Source organism: Aspergillus wentii, assembly GCF_001890725.1.
Source record: "Aspergillus wentii DTO 134E9 unplaced genomic scaffold ASPWEscaffold_6, whole genome shotgun sequence".
NCBI classification, from domain to species: Eukaryota; Fungi; Ascomycota; class Eurotiomycetes; order Eurotiales; family Aspergillaceae; genus Aspergillus; species Aspergillus wentii.
In genome coordinates this window covers 549,303-565,477 of record NW_024467837.1, presented here as the reverse complement: position 1 = coordinate 565,477, position 16,175 = coordinate 549,303, and the positions used below count along the sequence as shown (strand labels likewise).

At 50.3% G+C, this 16,175-nt stretch overlaps 5 protein-coding genes across 5 annotated transcripts; 1 reads left to right on the top strand and 4 right to left on the bottom strand.

The window, feature by feature from the left end:
- Positions 1-582: 582 nt before the first annotated feature.
- Positions 583-3,237, bottom strand: ASPWEDRAFT_174274 (protein phosphatase 2A regulatory subunit RTS1; the record flags this gene model as incomplete). Its single annotated transcript, XM_040831202.1, has 8 exons — positions 583-711; positions 868-1,180; positions 1,236-1,363; positions 1,417-1,587; positions 1,648-2,001; positions 2,055-2,654; positions 2,745-3,077; positions 3,214-3,237. 8 exons carry the CDS (start codon positions 3,235-3,237, stop codon positions 583-585), a joined length of 2,052 nt encoding a protein of 683 aa, XP_040686513.1.
- Positions 3,238-4,493: 1,256 nt separating this feature from the next.
- ASPWEDRAFT_114451 (transcription factor TFIIIC subunit TFC1) lies at positions 4,494-6,608 on the top strand (the record flags this gene model as incomplete). Its single annotated transcript, XM_040828491.1, has 5 exons — positions 4,494-4,631; positions 4,679-4,979; positions 5,030-5,107; positions 5,159-5,267; positions 5,324-6,608. The coding sequence occupies 5 exons, from the start codon at positions 4,494-4,496 to the stop codon at positions 6,606-6,608; spliced, it is 1,911 nt and encodes a 636-aa protein (XP_040686512.1).
- A 487-nt stretch (positions 6,609-7,095) lies between these two features.
- On the bottom strand, positions 7,096-8,253 carry ASPWEDRAFT_29974 (uncharacterized protein; the record flags this gene model as incomplete). The annotated part of the gene is made up of 2 exons (XM_040833346.1): positions 7,096-8,090; positions 8,139-8,253. The coding sequence occupies 2 exons, from the start codon at positions 8,251-8,253 to the stop codon at positions 7,096-7,098; spliced, it is 1,110 nt and encodes a 369-aa protein (XP_040686511.1).
- Positions 8,254-10,053: 1,800 nt separating this feature from the next.
- On the bottom strand, positions 10,054-11,202 carry ASPWEDRAFT_52956 (ribokinase; the record flags this gene model as incomplete). Its single annotated transcript, XM_040837808.1, has 1 exon — positions 10,054-11,202. The coding sequence occupies one exon, from the start codon at positions 11,200-11,202 to the stop codon at positions 10,054-10,056; it is 1,149 nt and encodes a 382-aa protein (XP_040686510.1).
- A 2,354-nt stretch (positions 11,203-13,556) lies between these two features.
- Positions 13,557-16,114, bottom strand: ASPWEDRAFT_185300 (MCM DNA helicase complex subunit MCM5). Its single transcript, XM_040832074.1, has 4 exons — positions 15,928-16,114; positions 15,731-15,857; positions 14,269-15,671; positions 13,557-14,214 (listed from the first exon to the last, which is right to left on the bottom strand). The coding sequence occupies exons 1-4, from the start codon at positions 16,062-16,064 to the stop codon at positions 13,722-13,724; spliced, it is 2,160 nt and encodes a 719-aa protein (XP_040686509.1). The 5' UTR covers positions 16,065-16,114; the 3' UTR covers positions 13,557-13,721.
- Positions 16,115-16,175: the final 61 nt, after the last annotated feature.

Genomic DNA, 16,175 nt, shown 5'->3' with positions numbered 1-16,175 from the left:
TTTCGGCAGTTCGTTTCTCCTAGCCGGTAGGCGCGCGTCAGTCGCGCCGAGATGTCCCCCTTTAGCCAATCATGGTGTGGTATGGCTAATTCACACGCGAGCACGCTCAAGGTTTAAGGTACCATTGCACAAGATACAGGAACATGTCTATAAATCATTCTGGTTCAGGGCTATGCCGTAGGTACTTCATGTTTTAAAGATCAAAATAGTTCATCGAAATCTTCATCGATGCAGGGAAACGCCATTCGCACCCGTTTTCCATACCCGAACACAGTTCTAATAGTCCAACTCGAATGTCCGCTCACAAATCACGGGCCTGACAAGCCTCGCGCGGAGAGAAGAATATTGAAGGGCATGTACACAAAAAAAATAGAAGTGAAAAAAGAAACTCATATAGCGAAAAAGAAGAACACAGGGGGGGGACTTTGATCGATGAAAAGAAATCAAATCGAAACAATTACACATCATCGCAGCTCGTAGTCGCTATGCCATCATTGCAGAGAATCAACGGACAGAATACACCATCAAACTCGCAAATCGATCGTCACTTGGTGGAATTGCTTCGTGACAGAACCGATATGGTCACACCTGAGCCCGACCGACGTCGTGGTCGAATCTCGCTACCGCTACCACTTCGTCGCCTTCGAGGACCATCAATGGAGCCGCGGCGACGTCTCTGGAGCAAACGGACGTTTCAACGTTAGAATCACGCTGGCTGTAAATAGTAATGCGCAACTTAGCAAAATACAAAACACGAAAAAGGGGGTACACAGAGGATCCTCTCGAGGAACAATAGTATGTATATCATGAACCAGACATCCAGGCATGAAAATTTCAGGCAAACTATTGGGAAAGTGGTGGACTAACCGAAGTTGGCAATCGCTCCTTGGGTGAGCGCGACTCATCCTCCAGCTTGAGAGCATTAAGGCGGTTCTGGTTGTCTTGTGTGAGGGCATCGACGTCGTCTGAAACATCTGCAGCGGGTGGTGCAGGAGCCGGAACCCCGTTTCTCCTATCCTTAGCCTGCTCGGCGAGCTTGGTCCACCGGTCTTGTCGAGCCTGTTCCCGCTCCTCTGCGCTATTCTGTCGTTCATTATATTCATGGGAACATTCATCGAAGAGCTGGGGGTTGATCTCCATGAACATTTTCATGGCATTGTAGACCATGCTATGGATTGTCCTGTGATGAAAGGATTAGAAATTTGTCGGGAGATGCATGCAGGTCAGAAACCTACCTATTCCAGTGGCCTTTAGAGTTCTCATATAATGGTGTAAACATAATTGGTAGGATTGTTTCCACATTGTCGCTAACCAAGTTACAGAAATACTCGTTGTTCCAGAAATAGAGGGCACGTTCAGCGACCTGCGTAGCATGAGGTTAGCAGATTTCATGTTAGATAATAGGGTACTACAAACCTGGAAATGAGGGCTGGCAACGGATTTGGCCAGCTGGTTGAACAACGGTTCTTGAACCTTTGCGAATTCGGCAGGATCCATAACCTCGAAGATATCCTCCACTTCATTCAAATACATGACCTCTTTAGTGCTATTCACCTTGGGCCAGTAGCGCAGTAATCCACAAACGACCTGTTTCCCGTTAGACCACTGTTTGTTTAGGGGAAGAAGGGAGGGCTAGTCATATCGTACATCTTCAGTCAAAGTGGAGTCCTTTTCGAGGAATTGAACGATACAATAGGCCAGTTGCGGGTGATACATGCTGAGACTCTTTACTTTGTGCAGAGGAATCAATACTCTGGTCAAGAAAAGTTTATGCTCCTCCTTGAGAGGCAATGCGAAACCATTAATGATCGATCCCAAAATCTCCAACAGCTCTGCGATTCCATTGAATCGCTCTGTCTCGTAGACGAATTGGAAGAAAACATTATTAATAGATCGGCGAATATATGACCGCAAATTCAAGAACTTTCCGTAGATCCGGTGAAGGGTAGTCTTGAGGAAATCGCGTTCCCGAGGGTCTTCGGAGTCGAACAACTCCAACAGCTATATTGTGTTAACGCTTAGACCTATATTCGCAATTACCAAGAGGGAATTACCTGGAGAACAAAGTGGTGATCGATATAGGCCTTGGCGATGTTGGTGTTGAAGTCTTGGCTTTCTATAAATCTCAAGAAGAATTCATAGACAACCTGGATATGGGGCCAGGCCACTTCCAACACCGGCTCGTCCTCTTCAGGATCAAATGCCTCGCCTTGGGGGGTGACAGGAGGCGGGATGGGACGGAAAAGGTTCTTGGCGAACATCTCGACGACACGGGGGTACATAGGTTCGGTAATGACTGAACGATTATTGGCGACGTAGTCCAGGAGCTCGTGGAGTGCCAGTCTCTTGATCTCCTTGGACTTCATGTCAGCGGTGGGATCGTTGAAGTCGAAAATAATGTTGCACTGGTCGATCTTCTGCATGAAAAGCTCCTGGCGCCGGTTAGGCGGTACTTCATGGAAGCCCGGGAGCTTCTCGAGCTCCCTCTGGCGCTGGTCGGAGATGTCGAATCGCGAAGAGTGCTGACGCTTTGGAGTTCGGATCCCCTCTGACATATCCTTTGGCGTGGTTTGAAGACGATCGAAAACATGGGATTTCCTTGGTGGAGCCAGGTCTCCGGGCATTGTCTCAGCGGCGCCGGGAGGGGGAACATGCTGCAAAGACAATTATGGTCAACACTCGGCACTCACTCACGGCAGCGGGCCGCCATCGCAGTTCAATCGGCTCAGGATAAGGACGCTTACCGGTGCGCTCGGGCTGATCACCACACTGGGGGCCCCTCCCTGTTTAGTCGGGGTTCCTGGACCGTTATTCACAGGCTGACCAGCCATGCCTGCTCCCTGCGGGATATAATGCGGACCAGCGCCCGGGGGGTACACTCCCGCCTGCGCCGCATTGTCCGGCGACTTTCTTGCATCATTTACCGATGTAGTCGACGAAGTCGGGGTACCTTGGTTAGGCGACGCGGATTGTTGGCCTTGGTGGATTCCGAGGTTGGCCTGGTTCTGGGACGACGAGTTGGAATCTTTCTTCTTCGAGGACTTGTTTGCATCTTTTGCCCTCGACAACTGCTCATGCTAGGCAGGTTAGCTCGAATAAGTGAGATGAGAGAAGTTGACCCTATCATCTCGTTCTCCCCCAAAAAAAGTCCCAGGCGGGGAGGGGTGAACAAGAAGCAGGAGACGTGGAGGCAAGACGACAAGGTAAACTCACCACTCTCTGTCTGAAGCCCTTCATTGTAACGAGTATGCGAACAGCCACATGTACTCGGCCGAGGTTCTCGATGCCAGTGCAGCAGGATGCCGCACACTAGCAGGAGGGGTTGAGGTTGGGCGACGGGGAGGCAGTAGTTCAGGAGGGCCACGACGGGATTTGTTTATATCGGCCTGGGATGATGACCACATGAGCGTTCCCAACCACCACAAAGTAAACAGCGGGAATGTCCGAATCCGATCGAAGAATCACAAGCCACTTCGTGGAGAGCCACCAGGTAGACTTGTTTCGAGAAGCGAATGAACGGGGGGTGGAATGGAAATAGCGCCAGCACAACGGCTCTCGGGGAGGCGGTAGGTCCAAGGGACAAGCGGACCCAAAGGGTGCAACAGGGAGGAGAAGGACCGGGTTCCAACGCAGTGAGGAAGAGGGAACGATTGCTGTAGAACTTACCACAGGCAGACGGTGACAATTGGAGAACAGGAGGGGGAGAGGTAAAGCGCTCTCTCTCTCTTTGGCGCAGACACAGCTGTATGGAGTAAGTCGGTCTGGTCGTTGCTTTACAGAGGATCGTCTCCGTGTCGCTTAGCGGCTGGCTGGGAAGCGGGGGTGCAAGAGCCCCGAGGTGTGAGGCTCACGGTCGCAGTCGACGCGATGGTTGATTCGTAGATGTAAAAATGAGATGGTGTTCTTATTATATGAGACAAAAAAAAGGTACAGTTAGGGAAAAAAGGGCGATGATGTCGAGAAATGGATAGGGTTCGAGGTTCAGAGGGCCAGTCTGGCTGTGGCTGAGTTGCCAGTGCGCTCAGGCGTTAGAAGAGGCGGCACACACAGCAACATGGATATCTGCTGTCGAACTACGATGTTGGAAGGAAGTAAAGGTGGATAGAGGTGTTTTTTTATAAATTACAGAATATCTACTACAGATTGTCCTAAAATATCGCTCCGTATGGTCATTCCTCTCTATTTGAGTCTTTTTGGTGGTTTTTTTGGCTGTGTGTTGGGTCACATGACCTTAGGAATTCTTCTCCACGGACAGCCAAAGACAATTCAAGTACGCAACAGAGATGATTGAAGTCATGAGATATTGCAGAACTAAGACGACTTGGATGTCTTGATTGGTGCCATATTTGAGAGAGATAAGATTGATGGATTGACGTGTGTTGAATGCTATAGTATCGATATCGGATTAGATGGATATATATTCACTTCAACATCATCTTTAAATCACAACCTCAACTGGCAATCTAATATTCGAACCCAAGTCAGCCGTCCAAATGGAGCAACGTCCAACAAGGACAGCACCGTTCTATCCCATCCCTTCTCGACATGTTGTCAGTGTCGAGCATCCGGCTATCATCCAAAATGTCGACAAGGCCATTGACACCCTGCAGGGTAACGCAGGCATCGCAAGTGTGAGTCTCACTACCCGTCGTATATGGACTCTATCTAACGTGAATAGATCATGAACCCCCCCAAAGCTGATACCCCAGCCAATCTTATAATCCGACCTGAAGATATCATGTCAAGGCCTCTCCAATCGACAAGTTCTCATTCCAACAACATCCTTCTGAAAGTCACTGTGCCTAGACGTACGGGTAGAAAACGCAAGAAGGGATCGAATGAGCCGTTTGCTGATGATTCAACGGTCCCTGAGAACCAACCACAAAGCGCAAAGGATCTTCTGCGAAGCTTGCGTGATAATCTGGGAAGGTACCAGGTCGAACCGGTGGGAATGGTAAACCGAACGCATGTGTTTCGAGGTAGGCTGTGTGCTTGGCTTTGTGTGAATATTCTCTAACTGTCGTGATAGGAATGCCGGACTTTGTGTTTTCTACCTCTGGTAGTGAATTCACCAATCGATTCCGAGACCAGATTCTCTCTTTTGACTGTAAGAGATGCTATAATCATCACGGTGTGAAGACATGCTGATGAAACCCAGACCAGAAGATGAAACAATTCGACCTCGACATGAGCAAAGGTGCCATATCAAATGTCGATATCATTCCACCCCCATCCTTCAGCCATGGCGATGTCCCATTCGGCTACTTGTACGCACCCCAAACATCAATATCTACACCAGACCAATATACTAACTCCACCAAAGCTACCGTCAAAACCCTACAGTCCGCCAGTCAATGGATACATCCGGCAACATCACCACAGTCAACACCCAACGAGCCGCCAAGATCCTCACCCATCTCGTCCCCGGCGACATTCACATCGTCCCGTCCAAACCCCGCGACAACTGCCCCCCAATCGACACCCTCGACCAACACCTCCAGGACACCATCGCCGTCGTGGAAGCCCTCTTCGAATCCCGTCCTGCCTGGACCCGCCGCGGCCTCCGCAACTCCCTCACCACTCTCGAACACCGCACCGCCCTCCGCCACGCCCTCCCCTACGTAGGCTACGTCTTTCGCTCCGGCCCCTGGCGCGACGCCATCGTCAAATTCGGCCATGACCCCCGTACCTCCCCCGCCTACCGCGGCTACCAAACCCTCATGTTCCGCCTCCTCCCCCGCGAACCGGAACTCGCCCGCGACGGCGGCTCCGGAAGACGACATACCCTCCCCCGTCTCCCTGAAGCTGAACCAATAGACCCTACCTTCACCTCTGCTACCTCCACCGCCGTCGTCCCCGGCGACTCCCACCTCTTCACCGGCCAACTCCCTCTCCCCCGTGACGGCCGAATGTGGATGTTCTGCGACATCACAGACCCCCTCCTCCACAGCCTCCTCTTCCCAGAGTCAGACTCTTCCTCTTCTACCACCACCACCCCGTCTCACCTTCGTTCAACCTGCGACACCGTAACAGATGGCTGGTACCAAAACGGCACAATCGCCAAAGTAAAAACCATCATGCGCGCAAAAATCCAATCCCTCTCTGACGGCCGCATGCCCGACGACGCCGAATACGCCCGTATCCTCGCCTTCCCCGACCAGGCCAGATTCGAGGACTTCCTGGCGGATTTCTGGGTCGAGGCGGACTCGGGGGCTACGCCGAGAGAGTTGCAGTTGGCGACGGAGGTGAGGGCGATGATTAAGAATGCGCCGGAGTGGAAGGCGCGGATCAATGCGGCGGGGATGGATAAGGAGGGAACCGGGACGAGTCAGGAGAAAGCTGCGGGTGCTGCGGCGTCGACTGGGAAGAGGGTTCAGTGGAAAGATGAGGTTGAGGAGAGTGAGGGTGAAGAGGAGGCGATTGAGCAGGCGGAGATGTTGGAGGCTGAGGCTGCGGCTGCTGCGGCGGCGGTGGATGCTCGGGAAAATGAAAATGAAAATCAAAATGAAGAGAATGATCAAGACGACCAGGATGATCAGGATGAGCAAGATGATTTAGATGAAGATGGAGATGTTGATATGGATGAGGGTTCAGTTTCAAGGCATTGATTGTATTGATTCTAGCTACTAAATGGCACGCCAAAAAATAATGAATCGAGATCAAAGTCAATTCATTCTATGTACATCGTAATTGAAAATGATCAGTCATGGCACTCTTGAACTCATTAAGGTATAACGTTAATTCGAACCAAGGAAAACTAAGATAGAGTCGAGGTGAGGGAACAAGACGGTGTGGACAGGATTGTAAAGGATGAGAGTAGGAATAAAACTGTAGATAGGCGTCAATGAATAGGTCGGGACACACAAGGAAATGCATCAAGAAAGGTCGAATAGAGTGGTAATAGAAAAAGTCGAATGGGTATCCAGAATAATGGTATGCAGTTTCCTCCAAAGGATTTCAAAACGCCGTCAAAAAGTCAGACAATTTAGATCGACAGGCGTAAGGTCGAAGCAAATTAACACCAAACAAGAGGATTTTTCTTGAAATGAAACGCCGGAAGTGATTAAACAAAGGAGAGTGATGGGTAGGTAGAGATTAAAGACCCAAAGGTTCAGTCTGAGTGGAAGTGGCCTCCGACTGCTCTTCCGCAGCACTCCCGCTTTCCCAGATCTCGATCTCTGCCTCGGACGGATTCTCCTTGGATGGCTCGTCGGTAGACGTGGCTGGGGTTGTCGCCTCCAAGATAGAAGAGATAGATGAGACACTGGAGAGCTTTGAGCTGCGAGAGGGCTGGGTGGAGCGCGGCAAGCTAGGAGCAGGGGCCTTCTTTGGCTCTGGTGTGTTCTCGGCGTCGTCATCGTACACAACTTCATACGAGAAAGCATGGCAGTCGGCACCATAGTAGTCAGAGGCGTTGAGCTCACCAAGCGGAGAACGAGACTCCTCCATCATGGGACCCTTGCGGGCAGCGGCGGCGGTTGACTCCTGTTGAGGAGAGGCGGGGAGGCTGAGACCCAGGTCTGCAGGAGGGATGTTCTCCTTGCCGCGGCTAGTATTCTCCACATTGGTCTCGTCGTCACTGATGTCAAGCACACCGGTAGAGTGTTGCATGAGGTTGGTCATCTCCTCCTGTTCCGAGTCGACATGGATCTCAAAAGCCCATGACGCAGGGGCCTTGGAGCTGGGCTGCTTGGACTTGCCATTAGACAGCGCGGTTGCAATGGAGAACGGACGGCTGACTGTCTTTTTGCCTGTGGGTTCGGAGCGGTTCTTGGAGATGTTGGAGCGACGAGCAAAGGGCTTGCAGGACTGTGACTTTGACTTTGGAGAGCGACCGGCGGGCTTCAGAGCGGTCGTCGACTTGGGGGTGGATGGAGGAGCGCTGATCGGAGCAGAGGGAGTGCGGGGAGCGACGATGGGTTCGACAGTCGCCAATGCCTTGCGAGAGGCCTTGATGGGCTTGGAGCTGCCCTTGACAGGCCCATCCTCGTCGGAGCCACGCTTCCGCTTGGTGGAGAGGTTGAGGGTCGGGTCGACGTTTTCCGTATCGATTTCTCCGAGAGGACGTCTCTTACCAGTGATCGAAGCACCTATTGGAGTCAGAATCGTGATTTAATCGAATGAGGAGAAAGACATACCATTCTGTTGATTCTTGACGTTCAGCTTTGTCTTGAGCAGAGACCGCATACGCGGGGCATCCAAACTAGCAAAAGGCTGACGCATGGTAGCAGGAGTCATGGTGAGAGCCGCCATCGTGAGACGGAGTCGACCTGATCCGTTGAGTTGGAGATGTGAAGACAAAGACGAGTTGAGATGCGTCGAGATGGTTTGTTTTGGTAACGCGGTGTGGGGTTGAGATGATTGGCGGTCTAGAGCGGATCGTGGACAAAGAGACTGTTGGACACGAGACTGACGATCCCGAGATTAAATGACGGATCAATAGATCAGTCGAGTTTATGATCTCTAGAAAGAGAGTGAAGGGATTCGAAAGGACTCTGTCTGTAGAGGGGACAGAGGGAGAAAGGGGAGAGTGGATCACTACAACAGAAGGACAGACTGATCGGATCCCAGCGACCAGAAGAGACTATCGAAGCTGAAGAGAAGAGGGGATAGAATGGGATGGGATGAAGAAGAGAAACGGAAGGAAGAGGTGAAGCTATGTAGATATACGCAGACCGCGAGATGAAGATGAATAATTACAGCTGGAGGAGGCAAGGGCAGGGCGAATTCCCATTTAAAAACGGAGGGCAGGACAAGGGAAAGCAGGACGAGAGCGCAAGAATGAACAGAGCATCCACGACTCTCGAAACATGCAGTTGATGCGGTTTCAAAAAGTATGTTGCGATGCGGATGATCGCTGCTGGGAGGCTCGAATATGTATCCTTTTCCGGTCTGGTCGGCATAATCCAAGGAGCGCGTCGCTTCGTGTTGGATCGTGAAGCATTCTATGCAAGGCGCGTGTCTGCAGCAACCGTCCGTCGCCCCGGCCACTTATTGGGCGTGACTCGGGATCTCCAGGGTGGCGACGTGCAGGAATCGTCATTAATTTCTGATGGTCCATTCCAAAAGAAGCCAGAAAGCGTTGGACTAAGTCAAGACAATCTCATTGATGCTGTTCATGTTGGCGCTGAAGTGAGGGGTTCGCGTTTGTATGTATGTACGGTACGGAGTATTGATATTACATCTACAGACACTTCTGACCTGTTGGATATGGAAATAAAGTAGATGAAAAGGAGAGATAATCATCATCAACCATTCTAGAGAACTCTATCCAGAATTATTGATCTGGAGGCAATAGTATGGAGTGGTGGTGGTTGTTTCATAAAATACCGTCCATCCCTACAACGCGTCTTCAACCTCATCTCCAACACGACTCCATCTCGCACTAAAGCCAACCCGAAATAGATCTCAGATATCGCGTCACTTGCAGACTTCCCCTCATCGGCTCCATTCTCCATCTTCCAAGGCTTCCACCACATTAAGCTTACACAGCTCGGATGTCGCCTGTTTCACCCCCCTTTCTTGAGCGGTATAGCCTCTAGACCCGACCATTTGTAGAACTGACATCACCAAGATAAGATCATAAGAATAGGTTGAGACTCCGTTTCGGGACACTGTCAGCTGGACAACATGAAGCATGTTTTATCCCCAGCCTGTGGTTTCATTGGGATTCTACGATGATGAAACAGACTGGCGTGGTGGGATTGGCGCTGGTTGGTGGGATACGCGCCACTGCGATTCTATTTTCATCATCTATCGAGTGTCTGTCTAGATGGGTAATTGACTTTGGATGAAGATCATGGGATGATCTGATGGGATAGAACTCGACTGTCATCTGGCGTTGAGAATGTGTTGCCTTGATTCTTCACGACTTCACGACTCATCCCTCCAGGACGATTAAAGGCATCATCCCATTCCATTCTTCACGTCATATAAGACACGATCCGTTCAGCCCCTCGAGGCACGCTTTCAATGACTCTGGATTGATCATTGTGGCTAGGATACTCTATTCTTAATCTTAATTAATATACAGTTTTATCTTCTACCCCATGGTTAGATCTCATCCTCCCATGGAATGCTGTCCATCGCCCCCTGTCGCTCAACTCCTCGTGCCGCGGCTTGAGTCGCGATCCCCATTGCCCGATCCATCACCTTTTGATATCTCTCGCCCTTTTCTTCTTGGGTTACATCCTGTCCGGCCTTGCCGTTTGCCCGTCGCTGTTCGCGCCATCGCGCCACCTCAACGGCATACGCGCCCACAAAAGTATCTCCAGCGGCAGTCGTGTCGAGCACTTTGCTCACCTTTGCCGCTGGAATCTCGTTGGTAAATCGGTTCACGCCATCAGCAGGGCCAGATGTTCCCGCATCCGTAGCACTGTACCAGACGCCCTTGGATCCCAATGTGATGAGGACGTAGGTCACGCCTAGCTGGTGGAAATACCGAGCCACCTTTTCCTTGCCAGGTTGCCCCTCCGCACCAGGAACGACCTTTAGGAGCTGCTCCGTTGGTGGGGTCATCAGTTCGGTTTCCGTCTCGTTCATGATGAAATGGTCCACGGCTTTGTAGACATCTTCTGGTAGTCCTCCCGGCGGTGCAGGGGCAGGGTTGAATATGACATCCGGCCCAGCCTCAATTCCCCGTTGCCCTTCCGCCCGGTTCTTCTCCTTCCATGCCTTGATATCTCGAAGTGTCCCGATGATCGTGTCGATGGGAATCTCACCCTGCATAACAATCACATCTGGCACTGGAGCTAAAAGTGCCATCCCCAGTACCACCGGAGTAGGTTGCATACCGGTATAGTTCGCTCCGGGAGAGAAAACAATCCGGTTCTCTCCTCCAGCAGACGAGTCAACGACAATCACCGCCACACCCGTGTATGCATCCTTGATGATCTGAACACGAGAAGTATCCACACCCGATTTCTCCAACGTCGGCTTCAGCAGGGCATCAAAGTGACCGTCCAAAGCTCCCACCGCACCCACCATCTCGACCGTAACAGGGTTTGTAGAGGTAGACGTGCCAGATGCGGATGGCTGGGATCGCGACATGCGACCACATGCGACGGCTTGGTTGGCGCCTTTTCCACCGGCGCTGGTGAAATACGACGAGGCAGTGATGGTCTCTCCAGCTTCAGGGAAACGAGGAGTCACTGAGACCATGTCGGCATTGAGAGAGCCAACGACGCGGATTAAGGGTGCCATTGTTGTGTGTAGCTCTTGCAATCGCGGGGTATGTGCGGGGAGGGTGAATTTGTCAATTGAGGCCACAAACAGGACTCTTTTGGTCTTGTTTTGGCTGACACTTTTCTGTCCTTTGGGGGAATGAAAGAGAAAGTGACTAGATTGAGGGATGTAGGATCAGATTTATTGTGCTTGACTGGCAGAAGTGGTTATGATGAAATGAAATCCGGGCAATTGGTGGGGTTCGGTGGGGAGTCAGCCGAGTGGATCCTCAGCGCATACAGTCGGATGGACTTGACTATAACGGTTACTCTATTTACAGTTGGCGAGGATGAAGATGTTGTAATAAGTAGATGTTGTGGCTTATGGATACTCTAGTATGCATGACTTATATGGCAGAAAATTTGGGGTCATACAACAGGATCTGCGGATTATATGTGTACAAGTATCAAGTAGCCAAAGTGTGGACTCCGTAGTATACAGCACATCGTAGTACTCTTACTGAGTATGTTTAATTATATATTGCCATTATAATGTCTCGTCCTGATCGATTTAGCCAAGATAGCCTTTAAGGCAAAGAGGGTGAACTGGGCAATGGTGAATGGTGTTATTGCTATTTGTATAGGAGCACCTTTCACGGCTTCAAGATGCTGCCCTAAGCCATTGAGAACGATTATGTTACACCAGGAAGCCGATCCAGGAGCTGCTGATACTAATGGGTCAACTAAAAGTGTTATTTTGAGATTCAAGACATAAAATAAAGACAATATGCAATATAGTCGAGCGAAGGATGGGATGGTTTCAGATATGGACATTCAACTTTCGTCTTCCATAGACACGCATTCACAATCACAGAGTAAAAGAAATGAATATAATTCATGCATATAGTATATTTATGAGTAGTATATCATGAGCAAGCTGATCAAAAGAAGCCGTAATGCTATTGACATGTCCCGTAGCACAAGTGCCTACCGTCGTTCGACCACCTCGAGCCACGCTTTCCTATTCTGGTATGACCAAAACATCTTCCCCTCTACACCTCGTCGAATCTGCAACTCATTGACTACAATATCTACTACCAGCAACTGTGAGTCACTGAGAGATCAATCTCATAGAGATCTATCGACACAGAATGAACAATTCTTTCAATATGTCGGGATTTCCATTCATTGAGAACTTCGGGGAGATATCATGGCTCTTTGAGGACCAAGATGGATTTATATTCGACTTTCAGGGCCTCTCCGAGCTTATGGGACAGGCTCAATCATACGAACCGGGACCCTCATCGAGAAATAAGAGAAGACGATCGGACTTTGACTTTGACGATGAAGATGAGACCATTTGGTGGCATAACCAGCTCAGCAAGAGACGAAGGAGGAGCAATAGAACAAGCAATATGGAGCAAGAAGGCGACAAAAAATTCTATGCCATCGACAATATCCACTTCTGGGGCGACGTTACGATCAGAGAAGCCGAGGAGGCGGCCGACTTTGCGTTTGACGTACACGAAACCAGCCTTTTCCCAGGGACGAATCCAAAGAACTACGTGTTTTGGGTCGACGGATCAGGAGCTGGAGGGGCTGGAGTGGTATACCGGGAGCCATCAAAATCATCAAGATGGGTCGAATATGGGGTTCAAATCCCCTATGGATACAGCTCGGGGATGGCTGAAGTGGTAGCAGTTGCGGCAGGTTTTCAAGTTGCCATAGATTTTGTGAAAACGCTGGAATCGGCAGGGACCCGAACAGTAACTATATTCACCGACTCGCAGGGAACATTATCCATGTTTAAATCGTTTTCAGAATCCATGGAAAGTACGCCGGAGTTGCTCACGGCCCTTGATTATTCCCGCGAACTACAGAAAATGGGCGTCCACGTTCATCTACATTGGGTCCCCAAAAGGGCCAAACTGCCGGGGCATGGGATGGCGGATAAGATGGCCCGGAGGGCAGCCGATTTTAACAGAGTTAGACGAGGATCTCTGTCAGATGTAGTAGTGTCGTGGGGTTGGATGAAAAGAAGGGCAAAGGAGAATCCTTTGGATTTGTCAGAAGAGCAAAGTATCACCGAGCCGGAACTCTTGGTCGTGGCATCGAATGCCTTTGATCATACTCTGGACTATATTGAGCTATAGGCCAGACATTCAATGGGTCAGAGTTCAATGTCCTCGGGCACACCAACACATGAAAGCCGTCGAGCTGTTACGAAAGAGATGAGACAGTGGCAAAATGCAGCAAGAACGAAGCTCAAGCAATGTACGGAGTGAAATGGAGGTATGCCCTACGTTTATAGCGTGTTTGATGAATACAGCATGACATTATGGTAATATTTTCCAATTCTAAGATAAGTGGACGAACCCAAAACACGCCGTACACCATTCAATCCCGCTTGCCCAAGCTTCAAACTGACAGAAACACACACCCCAGACCAGGCAATACATGCAATCTCCCAACGGTAGAGATAATCAGAAATCAAATGCCCATAGCACATACATGGTATATGTAAGCGTCATGTCGTCAAAACGAAAACAAAAGAACAAATCAAACTCCATGGCGGTATACTTGTGATCCTCCAGACCGGATCTGTATAGTATCTCTCCGCTGGAGAACCAGCAGCGAGCGGTTAAGAGCCTGCTCGGTGTATCCTCGTCCTTCGACGAATTCACGTCGTAAAGTGGCCAGACTTGTGCTCCAGCCGATGGGAAGTCGGCGCTTCAGCTCGTCTTCGATCTTGTTAACCTCCTCCATCATTTCCTTGCTGCCCTGGCCCTCGCCCTGGGTAACTGCGTCCATGGTCGAGGCCAAGAAGAGGCGGATGGCTTCGTCGACGTGCGCCTCTGTGGCGATCGGCGACAAGGATAGTTTGGCCAGGGACTCTGTGATACGGACAATAGCTTCTAGTTGACGGACGGTGATGGGAATGGATGAACGGGTATTAGCGTCCATTTCGGCGCGGTGCACTTGCTTTCGGATGGAAACAAAGTGCGATGAAAGCTTCTCGGCAGCTTCTGGGGAGAGGCGGGGGGCACAGCGACTGTAAATTACGTTAGCACAAATGCATCTTCTCACTGAGTGGACTAAAACTTACGTTCGGCAGTAACTGATGTACCGCTTCATCTTTTCCACTGGAACCTCTGCCTCGACCTGCTCTTCAATACCTCTACCACCCATATGCACGCCCATGACGTGCCGAGCGATGCTCTCGTCACGACCACGCTCGTGGTCATCGCGAACGATGAAGATCATATCAAAACGTGACAGGATAGTAGTCTGGAAATCAATGTTCTCTCCAGGAGTCTTCAAGTCATCGTATCGACCAAAGATAGGGTTGGCGGCCGCCAGGACGGATGTTCTCGAGTTGAGAATGGTGGTGATACCGGCCTTGGCAATGGATATGGTTTGTTGTTCCATAGCTTCGTGGATGGCGACTCGGTCCTCGTCCCTCATCTTGTCGAACTCATCAATACACACCACACCACCATCGGCAAGAACCATTGCACCTCCTTCCAAGTAGAATTCGCGAGTTGCATGGTCACGCTGAACAGAAGCGGTCAAACCGGCTGCCGAGGAACCTTTACCGGAAGTGTAGATGGCGATTGGGGACACCTTTTCGGTAAATTTCAACAGCTGAGACTTTGCTGTACCGGGGTCACCAAGAAGCAGCACGTTAATATCACCACGAAGCTTCATCCCGTCAGGAAGAATCTTTTTGGAACCACCCATCAACAGACAGACAATGGCTTTTTTGATATCCAGGTTTCCGTAAATGGACGGGGCGATACTCCGGGCAACCGCTTCGTACAGGTCGGGCCGACGGCTCAATTCCAAAAACTCCTGCTCTTCTTCGTCGGAGAAAATGGCGGCACCCTTGACAGTGTGATCGAGGTCGGTGCTAATTCCAACTGCTCGCAAATAGGGGTTACGGATGGCTACTGCAGCGTCCTTCTTCCCGCCTTTAGCCTGGTAGATGGAGAAAATACCCATCACTGAGCAACGAGAACCGGGAACCACGCGGTTGGCCAAGTACCGGTCTGCCGAGATGAGAACATGGCGGGGAAGTTCTCCCACAGGGACCTGATCGGGGGCTTCTTGGAGTTTGAGAACCTGCTGATCCACGAATTGACACTTCTCGTGAGATACCACATAAGGATCCAATGGGCACTGTTCACCGGGTACATCTCCAGGCTGCTGCTCACGGCCACAGCGTCTGGGCAATGACAAGCCTGAGAAACCACCATCAACCCGGATATTGTCACTGTGATCACAACTCTTGCATCGAATATGCACAAGCGTTGCTTTGGATGAAATTGTCGATGCACCAATCACAATTCCAGGGATACGAACGAGATGAGAGATGTTGGTTGCATTGAGGTCACGGATAGAGATGTGAGAGGCGGAAGAGTGAAGGAGGAGTTGGTGTGTTGGCAGCACAATGTCTCTTTGCGAAGGAAAGACAATTCTTTGGGTGCATTGTTGAAGAGCAGCTTCGAACTGAAAATCAAAATGATTAGCAAAATATTTTACAGATTTTGGCAGATATGATGACCCACCAGAGGAATGATATCCGCGGGCTCAGTGGTGAGCTTGTGTGCCAACTCCTCATTATAGGAAATCAAGTGTGCAATGTCAATATCGCAGAAAAACTGTTTCACAAGGGCATTCTGTCGGAGCTGGTCTCTATAACCCAGGGTTAGCATCGGATTCAACCATCATAGTCCTTGAAGTCGTTTTGCGAGGAGTAACCCACCGATAAATAAATGCATTATCCAGCTGAAATTCCAACACAAACTCCCGCAATCGGGCTTGGATCTGTGTGCGAGACTCTTCAGCGCCATCTGTACTGGGCGCAAGAACGCTCAGAGTATAAGGAGTGCGTCTGTCCATTGCGAAGACGGCAAAGGGGGTGAATAGCGAGGGGTTCGTGGTTGTTGGAGATCACCGCCTGTGGAGGAGAAAATGCGAACAACTTTTGCTTGGGGAGAAACACGATGGGAA